Genomic DNA, 26,671 nt, shown 5'->3' on the forward strand with positions numbered 1-26,671 from the left:
AGACTCAAATAAACAAAATCAGAGATGAAAAAGGAGACATTGCAACTGATACCACAGAAATTCAAAGGATTATTAGAGGCTACCATGAGCAACTATATATCAATAAACTGGAAAACCTGGAAGAAATGCATGAATTCCTAGACACATACAACCTACCAAGATTGAACCATAAAGAAATCCAAAACCTGGACAGATAAATAACAAGTAATGAAATAAAAGCCATAATAAAAAATATCCCAGCAAAGAAAAGCCTGGGACCCAATGACTTCACTACTGAATTTTACCAAACATTTAAAAAACTAATACCAATCCTACTCAAACTATTCCAAAAAATAGAGCAGGGAATACATTCAAAATTATTCTGTATTGCCCTGATACCAAAACCAGACAAAGACATATCAAAAAAATTAAACAACAGGCCAGTATTCATGATGAACACTAATGCAGAAAATCCTCAACCAAATACTAGCAAACCAAATTCAACAACACATTAAACAGATCATTCATCATGAACAAGTGGGATTTAGACCAGGGATTCAAGGATGGTTCAATATACACAAATCAATCAATGTAATATATCAAAGAAATAGAATGAAGGACAAAAAATTCATATGATCATTTCAGCATCATTTCAATTGATGCTAAAAAAAAAAAAGCATTTGATAAAATTCAACATCCCTAAAAAAACCTGGGTATAGAAGGAACATATCTCAGCATCATTGATCATCCAAGATATGCAAATCAAAGCTACAATGAAATATCATCTCACCTCAGTTAATATGGTTTTTATCCAAAAGAAAGGCAATAACAAATGCTGGCAAGGATGTGGAGAAGAGAGGACCTTCACACTCTGTTGATGGGAATGTAGACAGTATAATCGGTATAGAGAACAGTTTTGAGGTTCCTCAAAAAACTAAAAATAGAACTACCACATGACCTAGCAATCCCACTGCTGAGTACATACCCAAAAGGAAGGAAATTGGTATATCTAAGAGATATTAGCACTCCCATGTTTACTGAAGCACTATTCACAATACCCAAGATTTAGAAGCAACCTGTGTCTATCAACAGGTAAACGGACAAAGAATATGTGGTACTTATACACAATGGAGTGCTGTTCAGCCATACAAAAGAATGAGATCTTGCCATTTGCAAAAACATGGAAGGAGTTGGACATCATTATGTTAAGTGAAATAAGCCAGGCACAGGAAGACAAACATTGCATGTTCTCACTTATTTGCGGAAGCTAAAAAAATTAAAACAATTGAACTTATAGAGAGATAGAGAGTACAATGATGGTTACCAGAGGCTAGGAAAGGTAATGGTGGGGAGGGCAGTGGGGATGGCTAATGGGTAAAAAAGTTAGTTAGAGAGAATGAATAAGATTTAGTATTTGATAGCACATCAGCGTGACTACAGTCAATAATAATTTAGTATGCATTTAAAAATAACTAAAAGAGTATAATTGGATTGTTTGTAACACAAAGAAAGGATAAATGCTGGAGGTGGTGAATACTCCATTTACCCCGATGTGGTTATTATGCATCGCATGCCTGTATCAAAATATCTCATGTACCCCATAAATATATATACCTACTATGCACCCACAAAAAATAAAGATAAACGAGTAAATACCTAGATTTCTTGGCTGCACCCTCAGTTTCTGATTCGGCAGGCTGGAGTGGGGAGAAGGGGAGGGATTCGAATGAGTGCAATGTCCAGTGCACAATCACAAGTAAAATAACCATTGTGTGAAGGTGCTGGTGACCAGTTAGACATGGTGCCACTGCTCAGCACCTCCTTCCTGCACTGGGTTGTGCTGGGGGCAGCATGGTGGGAGCAGGGCTATAAGGACAGGCTCTGGGACACGGTGGCCTGGCTTTGAATCCTGACACCACCACCTCCTAATGGAATGATTTTGGTTAAGTTCCTTTTGGGAGACAATTCTCTGTGGGTCTCTGTTGTTTATTCATAGCTTGCGAGCCATGGTATTGGCCACCTCTGCTCTAGGACTCTATTTCCAAGGATGTTTCTATAGTCAGCAGCCTTGGAAGACAGAGAATGGCTCTCCCAGGGCAAAGACAGAAGATTTGGATTCTCTACACTTGGAATTCTTCTGTAGCACAACCCACTGTGTGTGAAGGTGTCACCTGTTGAAATTAAGGTTAGGGAGCTGGCATAAATGCTGACACTAGATCCTGCTGTTGCTGTAATAAAGCTCAGCCCTGACCCTGACCCAGCGTCTCCTGTCTCCTGCCAGCACCCAGGACACTGCAGCAGACTGTCTACTGGTTAGTAGAGTAAGATTCCAGACCCTTCACAGTTCCTGACAGTCACTTCATTTCTCTATCTCAACTTACTCAACTGTAAAATGGGAATAATGAAAGAGGTGTGGGGATTACAAGAGCTGACACAGGAACAGGTCTTAGACTAGCTTCTGGCCATGGTTATGGGTTCAAATTCAGTTAGTTATTTTATCTACTCTTGTAAGCAAATGTTTCAAACAAACATCATAATAGGGGACTCGAAGCCCAGTAGGTGAGGAGATAGCCTTATGAGGGACTCTGAATGAACTGAGGTTTCAAAAGCTCTGAGAGAACTTGAAGATGTGCACATGGGACAGTTACCACTGACAACTTCTAAAAATATTCTGAAGAGGCCGGGCGAGTGGCTCACACCTGTAATCCCAGCACTTTGGAAGGCCAAGGCAGGTGGATCACCTGGGGTGGGAAGTTCGAGACCAGCCTGACCAACATGGAGAAACCCTGTCTCTACAAAAAATTAGCCAGGCATGGTGACGCGTGCCTGTAATTCCAGCTACTGGGGAGGCTGAGGTAGGAGAACTACTTGAAGTTGGGAGGCAGAGGTTGCAGTGAGCTGAAATCGCACCACTGCACTCCAGCCTGGGCAACAAGATCAAAACTCCATCTAAAAATATATAAATAAATAAATAAATAAATAAATAAATAAATAAATAAATAATTCTGAAGAGAGGGGACAGAAAACTGAACATGTGAAAAAATCCCAGTTTTGACAAGATGGATCCCAGACACTGCAGACAGCCCAGTTAGATGTGGGCTCCTAAAATCATTCTAGAAGAGATGATTAAACAGATGGCTCATGAGCCTGTAGAAAAGAACACAGTGATCATTGGAAGCCAGAATGAATTAACAAATAACGCATTGTGCTGTACTAATAGTTTTTGACAGGATCATTGGATTAATCATCAAAATACTGTGAAAATAGCATGGCTTGATTTCAGCAAGAATGGGCAACATGGGAAGGAGGAATGCAGGTTGGATGGGAATTGAAGTAATGCACCTATTGATCTGAAAGAGGATTCCAAATGGAGTGCCAGCTCTGTCCTGTGAACTGTGTTTAGCCAAGACTTAGAGACAGAGAAAGCATGTCCAGGGATGACTTAAAGCTGAGAAGAATCACCAAAGTGAAACTGGAAATATTTCAATAGACCAGACCACAGGCCCAGCCCAACAGGCATACGATCAGTTCTTCTTTTGGTTCTTCACTGGTGGAGGACAGTGGTTACATGGAATAAACCTGGAGGTTCAGTGACCTGCAGATGCAGGCTCAGTGGGAGCCAGAGATATGATGCAGCCACAGGAATGGGGACTGTTCACACTGTGCTGAATTTGAGCCTCCTCTTCCTTTAGCCCTTACGACCATGCTCCAAGTGGCAAGCCCTGCCTCCTTCTGACAGATGAGGGAACAGAAGCGTAGAAGGCTGAATAATTGAATAAACTGTCCTGAGGCCATGCAGCAGGTCAACAGCAAGGCCAGGATTAGACCCCAAGTCGTGCAACCCCATGGCCTGTCGAGACCACACCACCACTGCCCACATCGCGGGCCTTCGTCACACCACATTGACAGAGCTGCATCCCGTTCTCCAGGGTCGCTCTTCACATCACATGAGAAACTGCTGAAGAACTAGAACAAATCAGCCTGGAGAAGACAAGAAGTGGGGCATGATAGAGTCTAAATGCATTATCATGACTTACAAGATCTCTGTGCTCCAGGCCTTGCTCACCTATGAGGTCTTGTTTCTGTCCCTGTTCCTCTACGTTCTCCCTCTCTCCCCAAGTCCAGTCCTACCGACCTGCGAGCAGATGTCGAAACGCCCCTCCTCTCACAACTTGTGGCAGCTCCGCCGGTTGTTTCACCCTCCTCTCTGCCCTACTGTCACCTGGCCAACTCTTCCTACCGAACTCTGCTCCCTTGGGAGGCTACCATTTCAGACCCCAGCCTGGGTCCAAGCCCGTCTCTCTGCTGCAGGGGACTGTCAGCTGTGGCGTCCTCCACAGACCACCCCTGATGTATTTCCTGCTCAGTGATGGAGCCTCTAACTCATCCACCCTCAGGGAACATTCAAAAACAAGTTATTTTTAAGGCCCCTACAAATATTAAGCATATTATCAAAACTAACATAGTAATTTAGATTTAACAAACCTAAAATACTGTCATTGATAGATACTTTCCTAATGGGAATTTAAGGTTTTGTTTCCTAGAACCTCTAAAAATTCAATACGTTGGTGTCTGTACCCTAGGAGAGAATGAAAACCTCGGCTGCGGAAGACACACTTCCCTCAAAACAGGGCTTTCCCTCTTCCTTTCTCAGGCAGCCAGTGGGGAGCTCTACTCTTGATTTATTCCATGTTTTCTGAGATGAGGTTCTTTCACTCTATTTTTAAAGGACCTAAATCAACAATGAACAACAAATTAAGAATTCTTAAAGTGCCTGGCTGAAAAACGGCAGAAAATCTGACAAACCTGAGACAGAAAATATTGCCTCTCTGGCTTTAGAGTTACTCAAATGATATCATATCAAAGGAAACAGGGTGTTTGTGGAACTGTTTGTTCCTTATGATCAAATCAATGAAATGCCAAATTGTCCACATATACGTCAGCTGGTACCCATCTGAGTCAGGACACTGCTTGGTAGGGAAAATGTCCTCCCTGGGACCACTAACCATGAGGTGCTGCTATGGACGTCCAGCCCCCAAAGATGCCTTTATTTGGTCTGTTTTGTGTAGCCACAAGAGCTTGGTCTCCTATAAAGTAAACCACGAAAGGCAAGATTAAATGGGTCCTGCTATGCAGTGTTATCGGCAAGCACTCTGTTTAAAGTCCTGGGTCTGTGATCTGCCAAGACTTCTCAGAAAAGCCATACATGGTACGATTCTCCTCTCCCATCCTCATTCAAATGAGTTTTAATGGACAATAAACAGTATGCTTTATAAATAAGCAGAAAGCAGGAGGCAGAGAGGTTGGGAGAAACGTAAAGACTGAGAGATTTATTCTCCGCAAGAACGCCACCCAAAATCTAATTTTAGTTATTGGTTCCAAAGGAACTAGGAAAGGACCTTCAGGAGAGTAGATGGGGGTGGAAATTAACCACCTTTTTCAGGCGGCTGCAGATATTATAGGGTTTCTTCTTGAGCTTTCATTTTTCTCTATAACCTGGCCCTGTGGTTAGATCTGACCCTCTTAGGCCAGACTTTGGTGTATTCTCTGCTGGTTCTCTGATCCCAGGAGTTGAAAGTGATTTTCAGGATGATGGAAAAGCTCTCTTCAATCCAAAATGTTTACAAAAGTAGTAAACGTTTTCTTTTACCATGTTCCTGCGTACTGTGAGGGCGATGTTTTCATTAATCAAAGATGCCCCCTCACACACATAGGCTCAGAACTTCTGCTTTGGAATTTCCACTTTTGAGTCATGTTGTTAGAATGCCAGAATCTACGTTAATGCAACTTACACCCGTTGCTCCTATTTTTTTGTCCTGACCCAGCTTCTCTTCCACATCTTTCAAACATTTAGAGTTCTCCTCCCAGACGAAACAGCCCCAGCTCCTTCAGCTCTTCCTTCCCAGATCCTTCAGCAACATGACCACATGGTGCTCACTCTCTGGTTTGTCTCTGTCCCTTTAGAATGGGAGCCAGGAACTGGGCTGGGACCAACAAAGGCCTTTAGCATTTCACCAGCATCCAAATGTCATGATCTCTATGACAAAGGTCGTATCTCTATGCAATCCTCATTACCCCTTACTACAAGGACAGGCTGCAACTGTTCAATAAGCATTAACTGGTGGCAATAAAATGCTGTGGTGGGGAAACATGACAGCTATCCAGCAAGCCAAACCCTACAACTGAGTTTATCAACGTGTGTAGGTTCAAGTAGCTTTAAAGTGAATTTGAATTCACTCTGTAAAACCCTGCTTAGATAACTCAAACAGCAGAGCTTCTGGGACCTCACTGCCCATACAGTTTAGGGAGCTGGCCAGGGTCTGCATCTGAGATGTAATGACTTCAAATCTAGAGGTTTAAACCATTGTGAATTATACTGGACCATCTGAAATGGTTTAGAACAAAGCAATCTGGCAGACCCTTTTCCAACTCTATATTCCAAGAGATGTGTTTTGAGCTTTTCTGTTTTCTACATTTTCTGATATATTATCATTTGAAGTAGATGACTGGGTCAGACTAGATGGATTCAGAACTTATTATGAAGGTCACGGAAGACAGAGTTTCAGCATTATAAAACTCACAAATAAGGATGTCTCTTCTAGATACAAAAATATTTTCCAGAGAGGATATATGTGAGCATTATTAGATATATAAAGCTATTAAATCATGTCAAAAAATGACTACTCTGAGTGTGCCACCAGGAGACTGAAATTTAACTGAGAAATTACTTTGGCAGAATGTGATTCTTGCTTCCCAGAGTGCTGGGTGTGGTGACTTGGATACATGGACAACCACGTAGCTACTGGATAAATGGTATCTGCACCACCCACCATGCCTTTCTCCACCTCCCAAAGGTGGATACACCAGATGTGGCTCCACACTTGGTCTCAGAACACTGTGGCCATTCTGAAACTGGACTCGCTTCTGACCCACACTCCCTTTTCCTGACGTCTCATTTCCAAGTACGATGTCGTCAATTGTAAACTGGATGGACAGGCTCCCACCTGGCCTCAGGAGCCTGTGTGGGCCAGTCAGAGAAGGCCTCTTGCAAGAGGCTTATTTGAAAAGAAGTGTAGATATGCACAGAGAGAGGTCAGACACACTGCATTTCTATGGACATCATCGTTATGCAGAAACATAGCAGAATCTGTTTGATAATAAAGTGGTTTGTTGAGATTTAGGATTTTATTATTATTTATCTTTAGAAAAAAGAGAAAATTTACAAGATGCAAAGGTCTCACACAATACATTATCACTGATGATTGCTCTCTTGACACTTCAACAAGGGCCCTGGCTTATGAATCAGCAATAAAAAGAACATGGACAGTGTGAGTGTGTTGGAGAACCCCTGCCATGGACACGCAGAATACACCACAGTGGACTTGATGACAAATGACGCTAGGCCAGCCTGTTCCAAAAGCAAGCCAAGATGTGGTAGAAACCAACAAAGCCTTTCTGTGGGGGCACAAGCGCATGCCTTCTACCACGTGCGCACCCACCCCCCGAGCCACCGGCAGTGCCCACTGCCTCATTCCACACAGCAACAACAGAAAATGACAAAACGGTCCTTTGGTGTTTTTTGCAGAGCCATTCAGGTTCCCAACTTCTTATTTCTGTCTTCCTCTTCATGTTTCAGTTCCAAATTCTTAAAGTAGTGTAGGTGCTTAGCATCTTGAATTTTTCAGGGTCCAGTTCTGCCCAATGATAACACACTAAAAAGACCAAAGAAGACATGCTATTAAGAAGGATCCCAATATTTGCCTTCAGATTCTATTAGCATAAGCATGTAAGAGTAACAAAGTAGCTGAAGATATGTTTTCAAGCTCATACAGCAACACCAGCATCAGTGTATCACTTCACTGTAAAACCTGCCGTGTTGCCATGTATAAACCCCAATATCTTCTCCTCAAAGAGTCTCCAGTTCATTACAGCTCCATTCTTAGAGCAAAAGACACCAAGCCAAGTATCTGAAAACACTTCTAAATGGCTTTTGCATCAAAGAGAAGTCACCAGGCAAATTAGAAAATATTTTGAAGTAAATGAAAACACAACATATCATAATTTGTGATATTCACCTAAGGCAGGGCTTAGAGGGAAATTCACAGCATTAACTACTTATATTAGAAAAGAAAAAGGTTATCAAATCAATAATCTGGGTTTCTACCTTAAGAAATTAAAGAATAAAAGCAAAGTAAACCCAAAACAAGCAGAGAAGGAAGAGAATAATAAGGAGCAGAAACTGATGAAATTTCAAACAGAAAAAAGCGAGAGAGAAAAAAGAAAAATAAAAATATCAATAAAATAGATAAGTCTCTGGCCAGACTTACCCAGAAAAGAGAGAAGACACAAATTATCAATATCAGGAATCAAAGAGGCAACGTCAGTACACACATTACAGACATTAAAAAGATAAAAGGAATATATCATGAGAAACTTTAGACTCACAAATTAGACAACATAGATTAAATGAACAAATTCCTAGAAAAGAGATATAAAAGCATCATTTCCAAATCCTTTTAACAATGAGGGAGGTAGAGGGATGGGGAGCTTAAGGAAGTACAGGGACAGGGAATAAACCAAATGCTTAGTCTTGTGATATTTTAAATACCACTCAAAGGATGCCTGACTCTTTGGTACAGAAGTCCACGTGTCTCAGGTTTCCTTTTGTAATTCTGAGGCTACAACAAAAACCAGCTAATATTGCCAAGATCTGTGATGCACGCACTTGTCATCCAAGAGTTAAACTAAATCTAAAGCCTAACAGAGGAGTTTCTATTCCCTCAGATCTAGATTCTAGTTGGATGGACTTCAGTAAAAGCAAAAGATTTCAATAACAGTCAGTATGCCATGGCAGTGCCATTTCCATGGATGTGCTTCCTGATACACTCAGCGCAGGCCAAATTCTTAAGAAAGGGTTGTATCACAAGCAGATGCTTCCATAGACTAACAGCCCTCGTTCCCCTCCGCAGCTGGATAGTGAAGTCCCTGAGCATGACATGAGAAAGGCAAGCTGGAACCACAGCTAGCCCATGCTCCGCAGCTCTGTCTGCCACCATGTCCCCAAGGCCTACCCTCGTACCCCCAAACCCACCTGTAAGAGTCCTGCACACCTTCCTAAGAGCTTTCTAAAAGACAACCAGTGGGTGGAGAACAGACAACATCATTCCTGGGGACCATATTACTTTCAGTTTTTAGTTATTAGAAACAACTCATTTGTTATTATATTATGTGGATGATGTTAACCCAAATTAAGGACCTGGGGACTATTCATACTTCTTTCCCTACCTTCAATACCAATAACTGAAATTATGGAATTGTTCCCCACAATGACCTTTGAGAAACGTCATCTTCTTGGCACAGATTAAAATCTTTGTTTTTGAACTTAAGATGAGCTCTGGGATCCTGGATGAATGTATTTTTCTTTTACATTTACTTTAATTAAATATTCTACAATATTCTACATTTTTAATGCATTGTGATAATAAATTTAGTCTTCAAATATTTGATGTGCAGATGGAAATTATAAAGCTCACAGTAAAAGAATGACCTAGAGAAATGTTCAAGATATTCTGTTAAATGATAAAAGCAATTGCAACTTTGTAAAGTTAGAGAAACAGATGTAGAATTATCTGTTTAGAAAAACTGTTCCAAAGCATTATGTTAATAATAATTATCATAGAATGATAAGGTGGCAGATGATTTTTATTTTCTTCTTCGGGTATTTTGGCATTTTTGATACTTTCTATGAGTGAGCGTTAACTTTGTAATAAAAAAATGGCTTTCAAAAGAAATTTTATATGATAAAGATGATTTAGAAATTTCTATTCCCTACTAGAGAAACACAGAACTGGAAGGGATCCTGAGTTTTGGCCAATGGATTCTCAAAGGTTTTAGGTAAACTTCCTAGGCATAAGAACTTTAGAAAGCATCTAACCCGAAGGACAAACCATTAGGTATACCTTTAGAATTAAGTGTGCTACTACCAGGAACACGAATGGGCTGGCCTAATCATAAGATCAGTGTTAGTACCATGAGTGATTTGTAAACTACATACAAGAGAGTTTTGGCCAGCAGTGGACACTGTTCCAACCGAAAGCCACTGCCCACTACAATACATGGATTGGTCAATAGACATTGCTCTCTATTTCTAGTCTCACTTGCCAAAAATGTCTCTTCCTATTTTCTTGAACTATAGAATAACCCAGGAGCCAGGGTGCTGGCCACCAACTGGGAGTAGCTGGAGACCATGCAGCTCACATAGCTGTAAGCATGAATGAAGAAGGTGGGAGTGAGCTATGTGTGAGGTCCATCTGCCGAATTAGAAGTGCTGAGCACAAGTCCTGTTCAAGCTAAACACATGGTTCTCCAGATAAGGGTGGAGCACTGAGGCTTGAAATTCAGAAACCCTGGATAAGGGGTAATGTGCCTCCCTCTAAGAGCTACTGAAGGGATGATGTCTATTTCCAAATGCATGTACGTCACATGAGCTACTGAGGACAGACATGACCCGGAGGCTGGGGACACCTGACAGGCAGTAATAAGAGGTGCCTGATAACTGAGCACCACAATTTCATAGTCTTATGAAAGAAGCTAGGGGAACCACCAGTTTCCTCCACCTGCTGTAGTTCTCTTTTACTGTCGTCAACCACCAGGGACAGTGAGGAACATCTCCAGTGAGGACAGCCCAGGACCAGAAGAAAGGAATCCCTTCACAGCCCATGTAAACACTAAATCCCTCAAAGACTTCCAACTGACCCACTTCTGGCTTCAGACCATTTAAGCAACCACAGGATGCAAGTGCTAGACTTAGAACACACACATGCCATAGATCTGTTCTCCAAATCACTGTTAAAAGAATCAATATTTTTTTTACCTATTTATTTCAGGTCTTAGCTGGTAATCGTGTCTGAATTCATTTACCTAGAAAAGTAAGGCTGTTCTATGCAAAAACATGAGAGTTGCTGGGAAGTTATCAATGCAGGCTTCACTCTGACCTTCTAGCACTGTTAGATTCCAGCAAGCTCCCTCCACTGAACTGTCAAAGCAGAGAATCTCTTCCTTTGCTTGAGAGCTGATGGTCCTGACTACACAGATGAGAACATGAAAATAATCATTCCTAATTATGAACAGAAAGCTTAATGCAATGCAATAAAACAAGCATGGGGAAAAATTCTTGTCACCTGAAAGTGGTAGGAACAAACTCTGATAGCAATTGGCTTTTATTTTTTGGCTCTAACTTATTCTCCCATCTATTATTTCCCATGTATATTGTATGTGTATATATATATCTCTCTCTCAAAGTCTTCTTCTTTTTTTTTTTTTTTTTTTTTTTTTGAGCCAGAGTCTCTCTTCATTGCCCAGGCTAGAGTGCAGTGGCGCCATCTCAGTTCACTGCAACCTCTACCTCCTGAGTTTGAGCAATTCTCCTGTCTCAGCCTCCTGAGTAGCCAGGATTACAGGTGTGCACAACCACACCTGGTTAATTTTTGTATTTTTCATAGAGATGGGGTTTCACCATGTTGGGCAGGCTGATCTTCAACTCCTGACCTCAGGTGATCCACCCACCTTGGCCTCCCAAAGTGCTGGGATAACAGGCATGAGCCACCACACCTGGCCAATGTCAGTCTTATAGTACAGAAAGTGGTTCAGATGATAGCAGTTCAAAATCATAACTTGATCCCTATAGGTTGGTGCTGTTTAGTTGAATTTTCTGCAATGATAGAACAGCAGCCACTAGCTGTATATAGCTAGTGAGCACTTGAAATATGGCTACTGTGACTGAGAACGTGAATTTTAAATTTTATTTAATTTTAATTTACATCTAAATAGCCACATGCAGCTAGTAGCTACTGTATTAGGGCACACTCTAAATTATTTGTAAGCCTAGCTCTGCACCTTAGCAATAGACAGAATCACTAATCATGGCCAGCTTCTTGCCAACTTATTTTCTAATAAATAATGGAGGTGGAAGCCTGTGCATAGAGAAAATCCAGTCCCACTACTGGTAAAGTAACATAACATGCCTACTCTGCATCAGTGAGGAAGCAAACCAACCTCATGGATAGCAAAAATCCAGAATGACACTTAAGGCTGGAACAGTAATCTCCAGGTAAGAAGAAAAAGAATGGGGCAGACAAAAATATTTGAAGAGATATTACTTAAAATTTCCCAAATGTATTGAAAGGCATAAAGTTACAGATTCAAAGTCAGTGGACCCAAAAAGATCCCCAGAATCAGACTGGGGCTCTGACACAGATGTTGGAATTACAAGACAGGGAACTTTTTAAAACTATGATTAATATGTTAAGGGCTCTAATGGAAAAGTAAACAACATGCAAGAACAGATGGGTAATGTAAGCAGAGAGATGGAAACTCCAAGAAAGAAACAAAGGGAAATAATAGAAATCAGAAACACTAACAGAAATGAAGAATGACTTTGATGGGCTCATGAATAAATTGGACACAGCCAAGGAAGAATCAGTGAGCTCGAAGACAGTCATTACAAACTTTCCCAACCAAAAATAAAGAGGAAAAGAATGGGAAAAAAAAAACCAGACTATCCAAGACTGTGGAGCAATTGCAAAAGATGAGCCATGTATGTAACTGCAATACCAAAATGAGAAGAGAGAACAAAGAGGAAATTGTGGAAGAAGCTAGGGGAGCTAGGGGTATTGAAGTATTAATGGCCGAGAACTTTCCAAACTTAATGACAGACATTAAATCACAGATCCAAGAAGCTCAGAAAATATCAAGCAAGAACCACACCTAGGCATGTCATATCCAAACTACAGAAAACCAAAGACAAAATTTTGAAGAAGCTGGGAGCTGGGGGTGGGGTGAGGAGAACTCACCTTACCTACAGAGCAATAAGAATGAGAATTACAGGGGACTTCTCATAAGAAACTGCAAACAAGGAGAGAGAGGAATAAAAATTTAAATATTGAAAATGTTTAAATATTTCTTTCTCTCTCATGCCTTGGAAACTCAAAGCTGCTCCTCTAGGGCTGTGAGGCTCCTAGGGCTCTTTCTGTTTCTAAAGAAAGGCAAAAAAAAAAAAAAAAAAAAAAAAAAACCAGTCTAGAAGTCTATACCAGCAAAATTATCCTTCAAAAACAAAGGAAAGGTCGGCCATGGGGGCTCACTCCTGTAATCCCAGCACTTTGGGAGGCTGAGGTGGGTGGATCACTTGAGGCCAGCAGTTCGAAAGCAACCTGGCCAACATGGCGAAACCCTATCTCTATAAAAAATACAAAACATTAGCCAGGCGTGGCGGTGCATGCTTTTAATCTCAGCTACTCAGGAGACTGAGGCACAAAAATCGCTTGAACCTGGGAGGTGGAGGATGCAGTGAGCAGGGATTGCATCACTGCACTCCAGCCTGGATGACAGAGTGAATGAGACTCCATCTCAAAAAAAAAAACTATTTAAGGTAATGACAGTGACAATGTATTGAGTGAGTATCGCATATGTTAAGTGAAATGAATGATAGCAATGTCACTGGGAATAAGTACACTGTTGTTATAAGGTGCCTGTTACAAGTGAAGTGGTAGAGTGTCATTCAGGGTGGACTTAGACTAATTAAAAATGTATACTGTAAACTCCAGGGAAACCACTAAAAAAAAAAAAAAAATTGGTTTAAGTTAAAAAAAGATAACACTACCCAGAGACACAGCTAGTTTTATACCATGAAATACCAGCACACGGATGTGAGAATGTGGTATGAATGCTGATACAGGGAAGCAAAGCGAAGCTCGGAGAATGAGAGGAGTCCTACCTTATATGGCGAAAAGAACAGTGAAAAGGGATTGAATACCTTTTCAACAGAAACACACACACACACACACACACACACACACACACTCAGCTGCTCTAGCTCATTAGGAAGAGGTGTGTTCAGCAAGGACGTATCTTACTATTCAGACAAAGGTCACATTGAAAAAGCAAACACATGGCAGCTTCCAAAACACTTTCTTGTTTGGTTTCAAGTGTGTTGCCATTTGAAGACAGAAATGTGGGGTGCCAGTCAGGAGCACGCTCCTCTCGCACCCTCATTACAGCAGCTAAGTCAATACTCAAATGGGGCAATCCTTGACCCTGCAATCAAATCAGAAACCACATTCTTTTAGTGAGAGGTGGCCCTAGCGCCTTTAGTGGTGGCCAGAAAGGAGAAATAATAGAGCTGCATCCTCATAGAAAACCTCGAATCCTCCCAGCAAGGTGAGAGAGCCTGAAGGATTGAGACAGAGGACAAAAACACAAGTTAATTTTAGCAGTTTCATGTCCACTTGGTAAAATAAGAAGCAACATTTGCAATGTGATAGAGAAATGTCGATGCTCTGGAAATGTCCTCTGAACCATGAAGGATTTTGAATCATTTTCAAAGAAAAATATGCCCAAGATCATGCAGTTTCTCATTCAATTTTCTTTTGCCTTTTCTTTCTCTCTCGTGCCTTGGAAACTCAAAGCCGCTCCCCTTAGGGCCTGCCAGATTCCCTAGAGATCTTTCTGTTTTGAAAGCAAAGCAAATGAAAAGTGCTGCTCCCTTCATCGTCAGGGGGTTGCTGTTGTTCTGGGGACCAAAACAAATGCCAGGGTCACCTTCTATCTGTCACTATTTAATCCAGCTCTCATAGATATCTGAATATTTGGTGGTGATTTTGTGGCCTACTGGGATGACAAATTTCATCAGAAGGGACAACAAAACCCATGGGCAACAAAAAACCCCAAATACATCATTGGAATACCAGTTGTCACTTGGTTCTGGTCCCATTTAGGGTCTTCAAATCCAGGAATATGGCTAAATTCTCGGAAGCAGGAGCACCCAGCCCCGCTCTGGTTCTCTGCTAGTTGTGGGCAGCTCTGAAAGACTCCTCCCTGCCTGGACATCTGTCCATGCCTGACACTGTCACTGCTGACTCTGATGTAAAGAAGTACAACTGGATGCCTATGGTAAACTGTCAATAAATGGTTTTCCTTGTGCATTTTGTCCAAAACACAGACAGTACCATATACATTGGTATAAACAAAACGTGGCCTCTGTCTTTTCATGGGCCGATCTAAACTTGTTCATGAGCCTCCATGCGCTGAGTAGCAATAGGGGGGTTCATGAGCATACAGACTCCATCCACAGTGTCCTCCATGGCAGGGTGGCTGGTGCGGCTCGGCACCTGGGCCCTGGCACTGCACCACTGAGGGACGGCGGGCTACTTGAAGTTTGGTGTCTCTTGCTCAGGGACCCAGGGCCCTCTCTGGCTGACCTGGCCTCGTCTCAGTTCTCACCAGCACGTTTCACTTAGTCTCAGGTCTCATTAATGACAGACCCCTGCAAGTCTCATCCAGGAGGCCAGTGGAGGTCACAGCTGAGACCTGGAGGGACTGTCAGGGCTATGAAGAGCTGAGACCATGACCCCCGACCTCCTGATGAAGCTGCCCCCTCATGGCCTCTGCAGCAGGCTCACCTCACCACTTCTACCTAGGACCCACAGTCAGCCACAGACCCAACAAAGCTTTCCTCCACACCCTCCACCAGGCAGAGGTGTGGAGCCTTCCCCACCCCACAGCGACGCTGGGCAGCACTCTCACAGGCCCCGAGGCCTGACGGTGACTTGCCACCTCACTGAGTTGCAGCTGCCTCCTGGAGCCCTGGAGCCACCTGCACTGCTCTCCCTCCAGAACCCCCTTCACGGCTTCCAGGTTTCCTGCAACCCAACCCCCATTCCCCCACTCCAAGGATCCCAGCCTGGAGCACAGCCAGAACATGCCAGGGGCCTCCAGCTTCTCCTCCATCTGTCCCTCTGCTGCTTCTCACTGAGTCTCCTAACCTGAAGGCTGAGGCCAGCCAGGAACTTCCCTCCATCGCCCTCTTCCTCCCCTTTTGCCTGCCTCTTCCCAAGTTCATGGCATGGCTGCAGTGAATTTGACTTATAGGGAAGGAAGGGGAAGGAAAAACACAACTGCCTGCTCCTTTCCAAACACTGCCCGTGGGGTCTGCTCCCCCTGCTGCCTCCCCTCTGTGGCTGGCCCTGTTTGGCTGATTCACAATAGCACCACTGACCCCAAGTTCTATCCTACCCAATCTGCACTACCCTGAGAAGGAAATAAGTTTTTAAAATGTCATTAATGTGAGAGAAGCAAGAAGTAGATACCTACGAGTCCATGAGAATTTCCCTCATAAACTTAGATGTTGGGAAAAAATGTGCAATGTTCACGCCCTTCTCCTGCCCTTCTTTTTATGTGCTCAGTTTTCCTTCTATGAGCATGTTCTCCTCTACGTTCTGTGACACACGCAGTCACTGTCCCCTCCTCTGCCCATGAGACCCTTGGGTGTTTTTCTTGCCCACAGAATTAGCAAAATTACTCCCAGGCTACCCAGGGTCCATAGAACACTAACATCCATGGTGTATTCCCTACAGGAATTACTCTGAGGCCAAATCTAATGCAAATAGAAGTCTTTAAGTTGTTATGTTTTACAAGAATTTTAAAAGTAACAAAACCCTATACCCCTTCAGAGATTAAACCAAAGATTTTCAAAGCGCTGATCAGATATAAAGCAAAAATCAAGACATTAAATTTATAAAATGTATTAAGTTAATAATACAACCCAGGAAGGAATCGGTTAGGTGGTATTCGAATTTTTTTTTAATTTAATAATAAAAATTTTATTTGATAAACTACAATCTAGTTATGAAAAACAACCATTAACTCCTTCCATATCTCTTTTTTTTTTTTTTTTTGGTAGTTTCAAGCCTTTTTTTTTTTTTTTTTTATACTTTAAGTTCTAGGGTACATGTGCATAACGTGCAGGTTTGGTACATATGTATACTTGTGCCATGTTGCTGTGCTGCACCCATCAACTCGTCAGTACCCAACAACTCGTCATTTACATCACTTGGACTCGGGAAGGGGGACATCACACACCGGGGCCTATCATGGGGAGGGGGGAGGGGGGAGGGATTGCATTGGGAGGTATTCAAATTCTTTAAGCTGTTTTGAAAATACAAACCTCCAAGGCACCTGTGAATTTGCATGTGTGTGTGTGTGTGTGTGTGTGAGCGCCAGTGTGTTTAGCTTGGTAATCTGGGTCTGGTTGCTGGGAGACAGGGGCTTGTATGTTTCTCCCTCTCCCATTCATTAAGCTCATGATGGGAGTCTAAACATTCTAGTTGTTTGTTTGTTTTGTTTTGTTTTGTTTGTTTGTTTCTGAGACAGAGTCTTGCTCTGTCATCAGGCTGGAGTGCAATGGCGCAATCTTGGCTCACTGCAACCTCCACCTCTCAGGTTCAAGCGATTCTCCTGCCTCAGCCTCCTGAGTAGCTAGGACTACAGGCGCATGCCACCATGCCCAGCTAATTTGTGTGTGTGTGTGTGTATTTTTTGTAGAGACAGTGTTTCATCATATTGGCCAGATGGTCTCGATCTCCTGACCTCGTGATCCGCCTGCCTTGGCTTCCCAAAGTGCTGAGATTACAGGCGTGAGCCACCATGCTCAGCCCAAGTTGTTTTGAACCTGTTGTTAAGGTCCCAATTCACTGCACGAAAGGCACAGTCTTCAACAGAACTGGAAGGAGAGACATGGGCCATGCCTGAGCATTAAGGCTGAGAAGCTGCCCTGAACCCCAGGAGTGGAAACTGCAGTGCCCAATCTGTTTTGCTTCTGGACCAAGTAACTACTAAAACTTGGCCTAACCAATGTCAATCCCTGCACCTTTCATTCAAGGGACAGGAGCAGTGCTGGGATGCTGTCTCCGTCGTGCTCTGCTGTGAGCCAGGGAAGCCTGAGAAAACACAGAGACATGGCGGGGAGGGAACACGCCTGCTCCAGCCCTGCCCGGGCTGCTGGGGCCAGTTCCAGGCACCATGACTTCCACCTGCTTGCCTTCCACAAAGCACTGCTGAGGGAGATGAGTTTTCCTCCAATAGGAGAAAAACCATAGAACTTATTCACTGTCACCCAAAAGTCAGCAAGATGGAGATAAGACCTCAATGAGTTTCTGAATTACTGCTCAACCCACTTAACTAGCACAACTGAAAAAGTATCTTAAAGGGCCACTCTGTGCTCTGTCTTCACTTAGCACATTTCACTTCTTTGGATTAAGGATTTCTGGACAGATTATAAATCAGAAGCACTAGCAATATTTGTGATGCCAAAACTGACCACTAACTTCAAGCAAATTATCATGAAGTTTTGGAGGGGCGGGAGTGGAAGTTTTATGTGACGTCCCTTCCCTCTGAAGCACGCTTCAGCGTCCCATGCATACATACATGAGATACATAAGCCAAGGCTGGTCACCACAGTGCTGTTGTCTCCCTGCACAACACTGGCAGGAAAACACAGTGATGAGGGAACAGTCAAGAGGACAACAGGACTCGCTGGCCAGCCCCTCCCCTAAAACCATCTATGAACCAACAATCCACCCTTCCCGAGCTCTCCATTCTGTTCCTGTCGTCTGTGTATCTATTTGGGAGCCGGTGCCACTGTGCCCAACTATTACTAACGAATCTTTTTAAACATTTTTTTTAAGAGACAGGGTCTCACTCTGTCGCCCAGGCTGGAGTGCAGTGCTTCAATCATGGCTCACTGCAGCCTCCAACTCCCGAACTCAAGCAATCCTCCCACCTCAGCTTCCTGATTAGCTAGGATGACAGGCAAGCGCCACCATGCTCAGCTAATTTTTTTTTTTTTTTTTTTTTTTTGTAGAGATGGGGGTCTCACCATGTTGCCCAGGCTGGTCTCAAACTCTTGGGCTCAAGTGATCCTCTCGCTTCAGCCTCCCAAAGCGCTAGGATTATAGGCGTGAGCCACCACACCTGGCCTAATATATCTCACTTCCTGGTATTGTGGATCCTAAAAGCCGTTTCATAGGTACACTTCTGACCCTTGCTCTCTTTCAGAAGAGAAAGAGAAGGCTGAAGACTACCTTCTGGATGTTCTTCTATCACAATTTGGTGTCTCCTGGGTGAATCCTGTCTCCTAACTTGGTTTTAACCACAGTCTGTGAGCTGACGGCTCCAAATGTATGTCTGAGACCTGGCTCCCCAGCTCTAAAGCCATAGACTCGGCAGACCACTGGCATCACCAGTGGCTGCCAACAGGCACCTTAAACACAACACACCCAAAATAGGTGCCATCAGCAACCCCCGTCTTCCTCCCTCATCCTTCTGGATGTCTCCTCTTCCAATCTAATCAATCTCCAAGTTGAAATGATTCTATTTTGTTTACATCATTCAATCCCACTCTTTCCCCTCTGCTCCTAGTACAATTTCTTCCCTGGACTTGTGCAATCACTTCCTAATAGGCCTATCTGCTTCCAGCCTCACTCTCCAAAGCTGCTAGAGTGCTCTTTATAAACTCTGTGTTTGATGATGTCACTTGTATACTTAAAACCTTTCAGAGGTCCCTCCCACCCCAGGATAAAATCCAAATTCCTCAGGGTTGCATATCAGACCCTATCCAATCCAGACCTCCTATTTCTCTAACTTCAGATATACTCCCTGCCCTCCCACTCCACTTGGCACTCAACACTCCCACCATTCTGCAATTCCTCCATTCCCAAACTCTCCTATCCTTGCCCCCCAACCCCCAGATAGCATTTGCACTGCTCTTCTCTTGGCTCAGGCAGCCCTCCCCTGCCCTTGCCCCTCATCTCCCTCCCCACTGCCACTTGTCCTTCCAGGTCCTGTCCCAGGCCTCTGAGGGGCCTCCCCTGACCTCCCATCTCCACCCCACACCGGTTCACACTCCTGCCACATGCACCGTGCTGCAGTGTAACTGTTCCTATGCTTCTCCCTGAGCCTGTGACCTCCCTATGACAGGTCCTGGGTCCCTCAAATCTGTGCCCAGTATTTGGTCCAGTGCCTGGCAAAATAAACAGTTTCCCTGGGGGAAGAAACTAGGCACAGTACCATCAGATGGCTGCATCACGTTTTCAAGGCCTCTGATGTTCAGGCAGGGAGGTGGACTCTGTGCTACAGTGAGCCACAGTGATAAGAATAAAATGCCATTTTAGGAAAAGTAAACCGGCAGTACCACACAGGTACTGTGAAGGATTCTGGAACACAGGGCAGGTGATGATGAGAGGAGGCCGCTGAGATGGCAGTGCCCTTTGCTGGGGCGGCTAAGAGCAGGAAGGCAGATGCGGGAGCACAGGTGGACTCTGTGCATCTGTGTCTGGATTCTGCATCCACGAGTGCTCTGCACAGGCAATCACAGCAGCAGCTGTGGACTGGCATAGGCACCCAGGGAAGGTGGCACAAACAGGTTCCACCCCCAGGTGGGCACCCCAGGCCTGTGAGTATGCCACCCTCCTGCATCTCAATGAATAAAATACAATCTTATTTGCTAACTGATATGGTTTGGCTGTCCCCACCCAAATCTCATCTTGAATTGTAGCTCCCATAATTCCCATGTGGAAACACACACGTGGAAATTATGGGAGCTACAATTCAAGAGGAGGGACCTGGTGGGCGGTAACTGAATCATGGGGGCAGTTTCCCCCATACTGTTCTCTTGGTAGTGAACGAGTCTCACAAGAGCTGATGGTTTTATAAGGGGAAACCCCTTTCACTTGATTCTTTTTTTTTTTTTTGAGATGGAGTCTTGCTCTGTCACCATGTAAGAATTGCCTTTCACCTTCAACCATGATTGTGAAGCCTCCTCAGCTACATGGACTGTGAATCCATTAAACCTCTTTATCTTTATAAATTAGCCAGTCTCAGGTATGTCTTTATCAGCAGCGTGAAAATGGACTAACACACTAACTTTTGTCTCCATCCTAGAAGGCAGCGGATTTAAGGAAGCTATGGATGAACGCCTGTGAAATGAATGAATTCGACCTCAGCAGCTATTCCCTCCTATTCATTGCTGCTTCCCCAAAATGTGGGAAGACGAAGCCAAGCAGGGAAGCTCCTACCTGAATTCTGCCTCCTGAGCTACGGCTCCCGTTCAGAGGACACGTCACCCTCCGCCCCGCTGCTGGCACTGCGGTCTTCTTTTCGGGGAGTGTTTCTTTCCTTGCTTGATTCGGAAGGTCCCTTAGCTCTGGTCTTTTCTTTTCTCTGCTGCTGTTTTTCAAGCTTTGACAGCTGATTAAATAAAAATAAAAAAGAATATTTTACAAACATAAACACATGCCTGTGTATCCCACACACCAGTGACTTCTCAGGTGGGAACCATTGAAAAGGGTTTTTCTGACAACCTGGCAGAACACATTGGTTCAGATATACCAAATTATACACGGAATGTTTCTCCAACAGGCACCCGAGTCACTGAAACAAATCATTAGTAATAGGAGTAATCACTCTCAGACTTTTCCCCGACCATAGTTCAACCTGGCACACAGTATGAGGGAGTGGCCATGCCACAGCCTTCTTCAACAGCCTTAGAAGAGCTCCATACACAAAGGCTCTTCATCTCTTACTTTTGTCTTTGATAGTTTTCTTCTCATCAAGTTATCTTCTACTTGTTGTTTTCTTTTTTCTTTTCTTTTCTTTTCTTTTTTTTTTTTTTTTTTTTTTTTGAGACAGGGTCTCACTCTGTTGCCCAGGCTGAGTACAGTGGTGCAATCATGGTTCACTGCAGCCTCAACCTCCTGGGTTCAAGTGATCCTCCCACCTCAACCTCCCAAGTATCTGGGACTACAGTGCATGCCAATTTTTCTGTAGAGACGGGGTTTCACCATGTTGCCCAGGCTGTTCTTGAACTCCTGGGCTCAAGCAATCCACCCATTTCGGCCTCCCAAAATGTTGTGATTACAGGTGTGAGCCACGACACCACACCACTTGTTTTCTAAAGAATGTTCAAAACACGTCAGTCTTTGCTGAAGATTACAGAGAAGGCTATGAAACAAAGTGCATTAAGCACACTGAATACCATCTCAGTTTTCAGTTGGTTTGAGACTGAAGCCACACTCGCCTGCAGCCGAGGCACTGAGTGCTCCCAGCAGGCTGTGTGGTGGCGACACTCAGGGACGCTGGCCACCGGAGCCTTCTCAGGCTCCCACCAGGCCAGCAGGGGACACGCCCCTGATGTCTCACTCAAATGGAACCTGGGCCCACTTCTTCCCTGAATAGTTCTTCAAAGAAAGCATCAGCTGGATGGCTGAAAGAAGCTTCCATCATCTAAAACTGAGCAGCAGCCTGGCCACTCCAGGAAAGCCTGCTGAGAAACCCAGCAGAGAAGACTGGCCAAGTTTTGAGCCACGGGATTTTCTTAGACCAAAAAACAAAGAGACAGCAATACCCAGTTTTATCTCCCTCCCAGACCAAGTCTGTGAACTTTTTCTAGTTTACATAAAAAGAAGGAAACTTATTGAAGGGCTGACTTCTCCCTGCTGGTCCCTGCCCCACATCCCAAGACACAAAGACGAGTCACTTCCCCCAATCTGCCAGATCATTTCTTCCACTATGAACAGACTTTGAGTTAACCCTTTGAGAGATGAACAACCAACCAGTAGCTCTCAATTGGGTCCAGGAAATCAAATTTATTAATAATTGACTTACAGTAGTGGTCCCCAACCTTTTTGGCACCAGGGACCGGTTTCATAGAACACAATTTTTCCATAAGATGGGGGGACAGAAGAGGGGATGGTTTCAGGATGAAACTCTTCCATCTCAGAGCATCAGGCATTAGTGAGATTCTCATAAAAGCGTGCAACCTAGATCCCTCACATGCACAGTTCACAATGGGGTTCTCGCTCCTTTGAGAATCCAATGCCACTGCTGATCTGACAGGAGGCGGAGCTCAGGCGGTAAGGCTCACTCACAGGCTGCTCACCTCCTGCTGTGCAGACTGGTTCCTAACAAGCCATGGGAATTAGTACCGGTCCCTGGCCTGGGGGTTCGGGATCCCTGGCTTATTCTTTCCTACTCCCCATATACCTGAAAAGCTGTAGAATACAGCTAAGTTTGGTTAATATGCAATTAGATTTTGTGAATGAGGACATCACTTCACCTTTGACTCAGCAACTATCCTCCCAGAAAACTCCCCTGGATAAATTTCCACTTGTGTGCATAGTGGGGGCTTCTAACAACAAGCACTGTAGTGTCATTTGTATTTGCAAAAACCTAGAAACAACCCAAATGTTCATCAACATTAGGAGGACAGATACATGTAATGTGGTCTGGCAATACTGTACAGCAGATCTACATATATCAAAATAGCCAAGTCTTGGCCAGGGGCGGTGGTTCATGCCTTAATAGCAGCACTTTGGGAGGCCAAGGTGGGCGACTGCTTGAGCTCAGGAGTTTGAGACCAGCCTGGGCAACACAGAGAGACCCTGTCTCTACAAAAACAAAACAAACAAAAAAAAGAGTTAGCCAGGTGTGGTGGCATATGCCTGTAGTCCCAGCTACTGGGAGGCTGAGATGGGAGGACTGCTTGAGCCCAGGGGGTTGAGGCAGCAGTAAGCTGTGATCGCGCCACTGCACTCCAACCTGGGTGACAGAGGAAGACTGTCTCAAAAAAAAATTTTTTTTAATTAAAAAAAAATAGGGAAATCTTGAAAATCATGTTATACAAAACAAATTTAGTTTCAGAAGGCTATATACAGTAGGATTCCACTGACACAAAATAATACTCTATATTGCTAGTGAGCTCATGCAAATACACTATGGCCTAGAAGAATACACGCCAACTTTAACACACTAGTAAACATGGAGGGGAAAGAGGAGAATGGGATCTTAGTGGAATGAATATATACAGGCTTCAACTGTAACTGTCAACTTTATAAGAACAAAACCAGATCTAGAGCAGAGTTACTAATCAGTGCAGTCCACAAAATGCATGTGACACCTGGACCAGCAACAGTAAGATGTTCGTGTCAGAATGTAAATCAACACACAGCTTCCTTCATCAGCAAAGTATTGTGAGAGATTTCTTCTCAACTATGAGCTCCGTGGTGTAGCTCACTTCATTCTGGCACAAAATGAAGGTTGCAGTGAGCCGAGATCACGCCACGGCACTCCAGCCTGGGTGACAGTGAGTGTGCATACACATGTACACACGTCTATAAATACTCAAGAACAGGTCCAAGTTAGATGCTGAGAAAGTACAATTCTAGTTTTAAAAAGTAAGATGCCCTCTCAGTTTTGTTCTTTGTTTCACCATGGCCTGGTAACAAACAGTTCGTGCAGCAGCACTTTAAGTAGGAATGAATGATCTGGAGAAAAGATGACAAAAAGCTAGCATTTTTAAAATCTGGGAAATGGCCACACAGAGCTGCTTATTATCTAGTTCTCTGTAGTATTATTTTTCCATGGACAAATATTTTTCTCTTTACTATTCTGCCACAGGTTAGGAGGAATTTCCTGCATCTAAAATAACAGACTTCTTTCCTTTTGTCTCTCTTCTGTTGTTAAAATGCTCTTTCTTTGATGAAATGATAAGGACAGTATGCAGGACTCCTTCTGTCTCATTCCCTTTCTTGCGAACTGATTTTGGATTTTGCAATGTGGATATATACCTATTACTACTAAGCTGTATACTTACAATGGTTAAGATAGTAAGTTTTATGTGTATTTTACTATAATTTTAAAAATTAAGCAATTTTGGAAATCATGAAGTCAGCAATCCATGCTAGACTCCCCAATTTCTTTTTGTTTTCTATATTCCTGATTCATAAAATCCAAATATCTGGGAATCGGTGTTCTGCAGTAACTTGTGATAAGCTGCCTTCTGCTGCCAGCAATTGACATTTTATATTCGCATCCATGTGTTCATACTTGCATGTCATACGTGTGTGCAGATGCATACACTGACACACACATATATAAATACTCATGAACAGGTCCAAGTTAGATGCTGAGAAAGCACAATTTTTAAAAAGCAAGATGCCCTCTCAGTTTTGTTTCTCATCTTCAGAGATAAAAAAGAAAAAAAAAAAAAAACGTAAAATGTGAATATCAACAGTCACAAAACTAAATAAACCTCCCTCCTGCTAAGATGTAATCTCGTGCAAGGGCCTTTTTGTGACCCAGCCTGTTCTTCACTTTGTACTCTTTTATGCTATTCAGAACGAGATCCGGAGAGGATGATGGGGACTAACCCCAATTAGCACAGCCTTCTGGAGGTTTCTCAGCTCCTCGTGGTGTCATTCGACGCTGTGCTGAGGCAGAGGCACAGACACCACAGATGCAGAAACGTCCATCTGACCTTCCCCTCCAACCCCGCCCCCTCCCGCCAACTGCCAGCTTTTAAATCACATGTGATAACTATTTAAAAGACAGGCACAGCCCACATTTCTGCCAGCGATGTAATACTGACTCTCTTACAGTATTTATCTTAAAACAACCCAACCACATATGGCTCCATGCCGCAAATTCAAGTTCTCTGTGAGAACATTGTGAACTAACCTAATAAATTTAAGCCTTTTCTGGAAAAACTTGGAATCCAATGCAGCCAAAATGTGGAATTTACATCTCAAGGCAAGAAAGCAGCTGGATTTTTTTTTAAGGAAACAGATGAGAAAAAAGAAGAAGAAAAGAAACTGGTACTACATATGGGTTTCAAGCAAAATGTCAACAGCTTTCAAATTAAGAGGAGATACATGTCAAGGAGAATATAAACCACTATAGGTCTGTGAACATACGATCTACAAACACTGAAATAGAGTACTTCTGGGTTTTTGTTTGTTTGCTTGTTTTCAATCAACTGGTAAGAAGGCCCACATTGTAAGGGACAGACTGTCCAAACCATACTGGCTTTATCGCCTTAGAGAGAAACCCAGCCTTCTGAAAGCAGCCCTGGACACACACACACCACTGGTGGCCAGGTGATGGTCCTGTGGTCAGCCTGCACCTCTCACAGTGAAGCTTGGGAACACGGGTGCCAAAAGAGGGGGGATTGGAATATGCAGATCCAGATTCGCCCAACTCATGATTAAATCCACTGAAAACATCAGGGATTTTCCTTTTAATGAAGATGTCCAAGCTCTAATTGCACAATCTAAGAATGAACCAGCTGAACATTAATCTTATAATGCCCGATTTCAGGGCCTGCAAACTTAAATGCCTTGAGAGACCAGCCAGGAAGCAAAATGAGTTAAGTGGCCAAGAGTAAGACAACAGGGCAGAGTAGAGCCTGAGGCCACACTGCAGAGGACAAGCTACACCTAAGGCCTAAGGCCACACTGCAGAGGACAAGCGCCACCAAAGGTATTTTGCACTTTACTTTCAAACACGTATCTGGAACATAATGTTCATAGGGTGCATGTGTGTCACCTATTAGGGATTCCCACTTAGCATTTCCACCTATGTGACCTTGTTTGCTCTTAACAACCTGATAGCAGTTGAATGATCATCAATGTCCCACAGAGAAGCCACCACCAATTGCCTACACTGCAGCTACTCATAACTCATACTCCCAGCCCCTTCCTCCCTCCCTGCTGGCAGGAGCCTCCTACTTCAGAGGTGGCAATGTCTGGTTCTCCTATTACATGGCATGTGACACAAACCATAGCCAAGAGGACCTGAGGGGACTGCAGAGGGTCTTCAGAAAAAGGCTTCCCTCCCTAATAAACACAGGTGCGAGGAAACACTGCCTTCTTTCCAATCCTTGGCCACAGTCAGGGGAGGAAACGGAGCTTCGGAATGGTGCAGCTCTCAAAACGAGGAGGGGACATCCAGAGGTGCACAGAAGTCTCTGGAGAGCCCTGGCAGGGTTGAGCCGGCTGAACCAGCTTTCCCATTAGGGGAGGCA

At 43.6% G+C, this 26,671-nt stretch overlaps 1 protein-coding gene across 1 annotated transcript in view; it reads right to left on the reverse strand.

Annotated features, from left to right (window-relative positions):
• Window positions 1-7,239: 7,239 nt before the first annotated feature.
• Window positions 7,240-26,671, reverse strand: part of DTD1 (D-aminoacyl-tRNA deacylase 1) — a 173,409-nt gene continuing 153,977 nt past the window's right edge. Inside the window, exons 5-6 of the mRNA NM_001266658.2 lie at window positions 20,889-21,060; window positions 7,240-7,691 (exon numbers count right to left, since the gene is read on the reverse strand). Coding sequence (NP_001253587.1) covers window positions 20,908-21,060 — 153 coding nt within the window. The 3' untranslated portion in view covers window positions 7,240-7,691; window positions 20,889-20,907. The remainder of the gene's footprint in view (window positions 7,692-20,888; window positions 21,061-26,671) is intronic.

Source organism: Macaca mulatta, chromosome 10 (assembly GCF_049350105.2).
Source record: "Macaca mulatta isolate MMU2019108-1 chromosome 10, T2T-MMU8v2.0, whole genome shotgun sequence".
NCBI lineage: Eukaryota > Metazoa > Chordata > Mammalia > Primates > Cercopithecidae > Macaca > Macaca mulatta.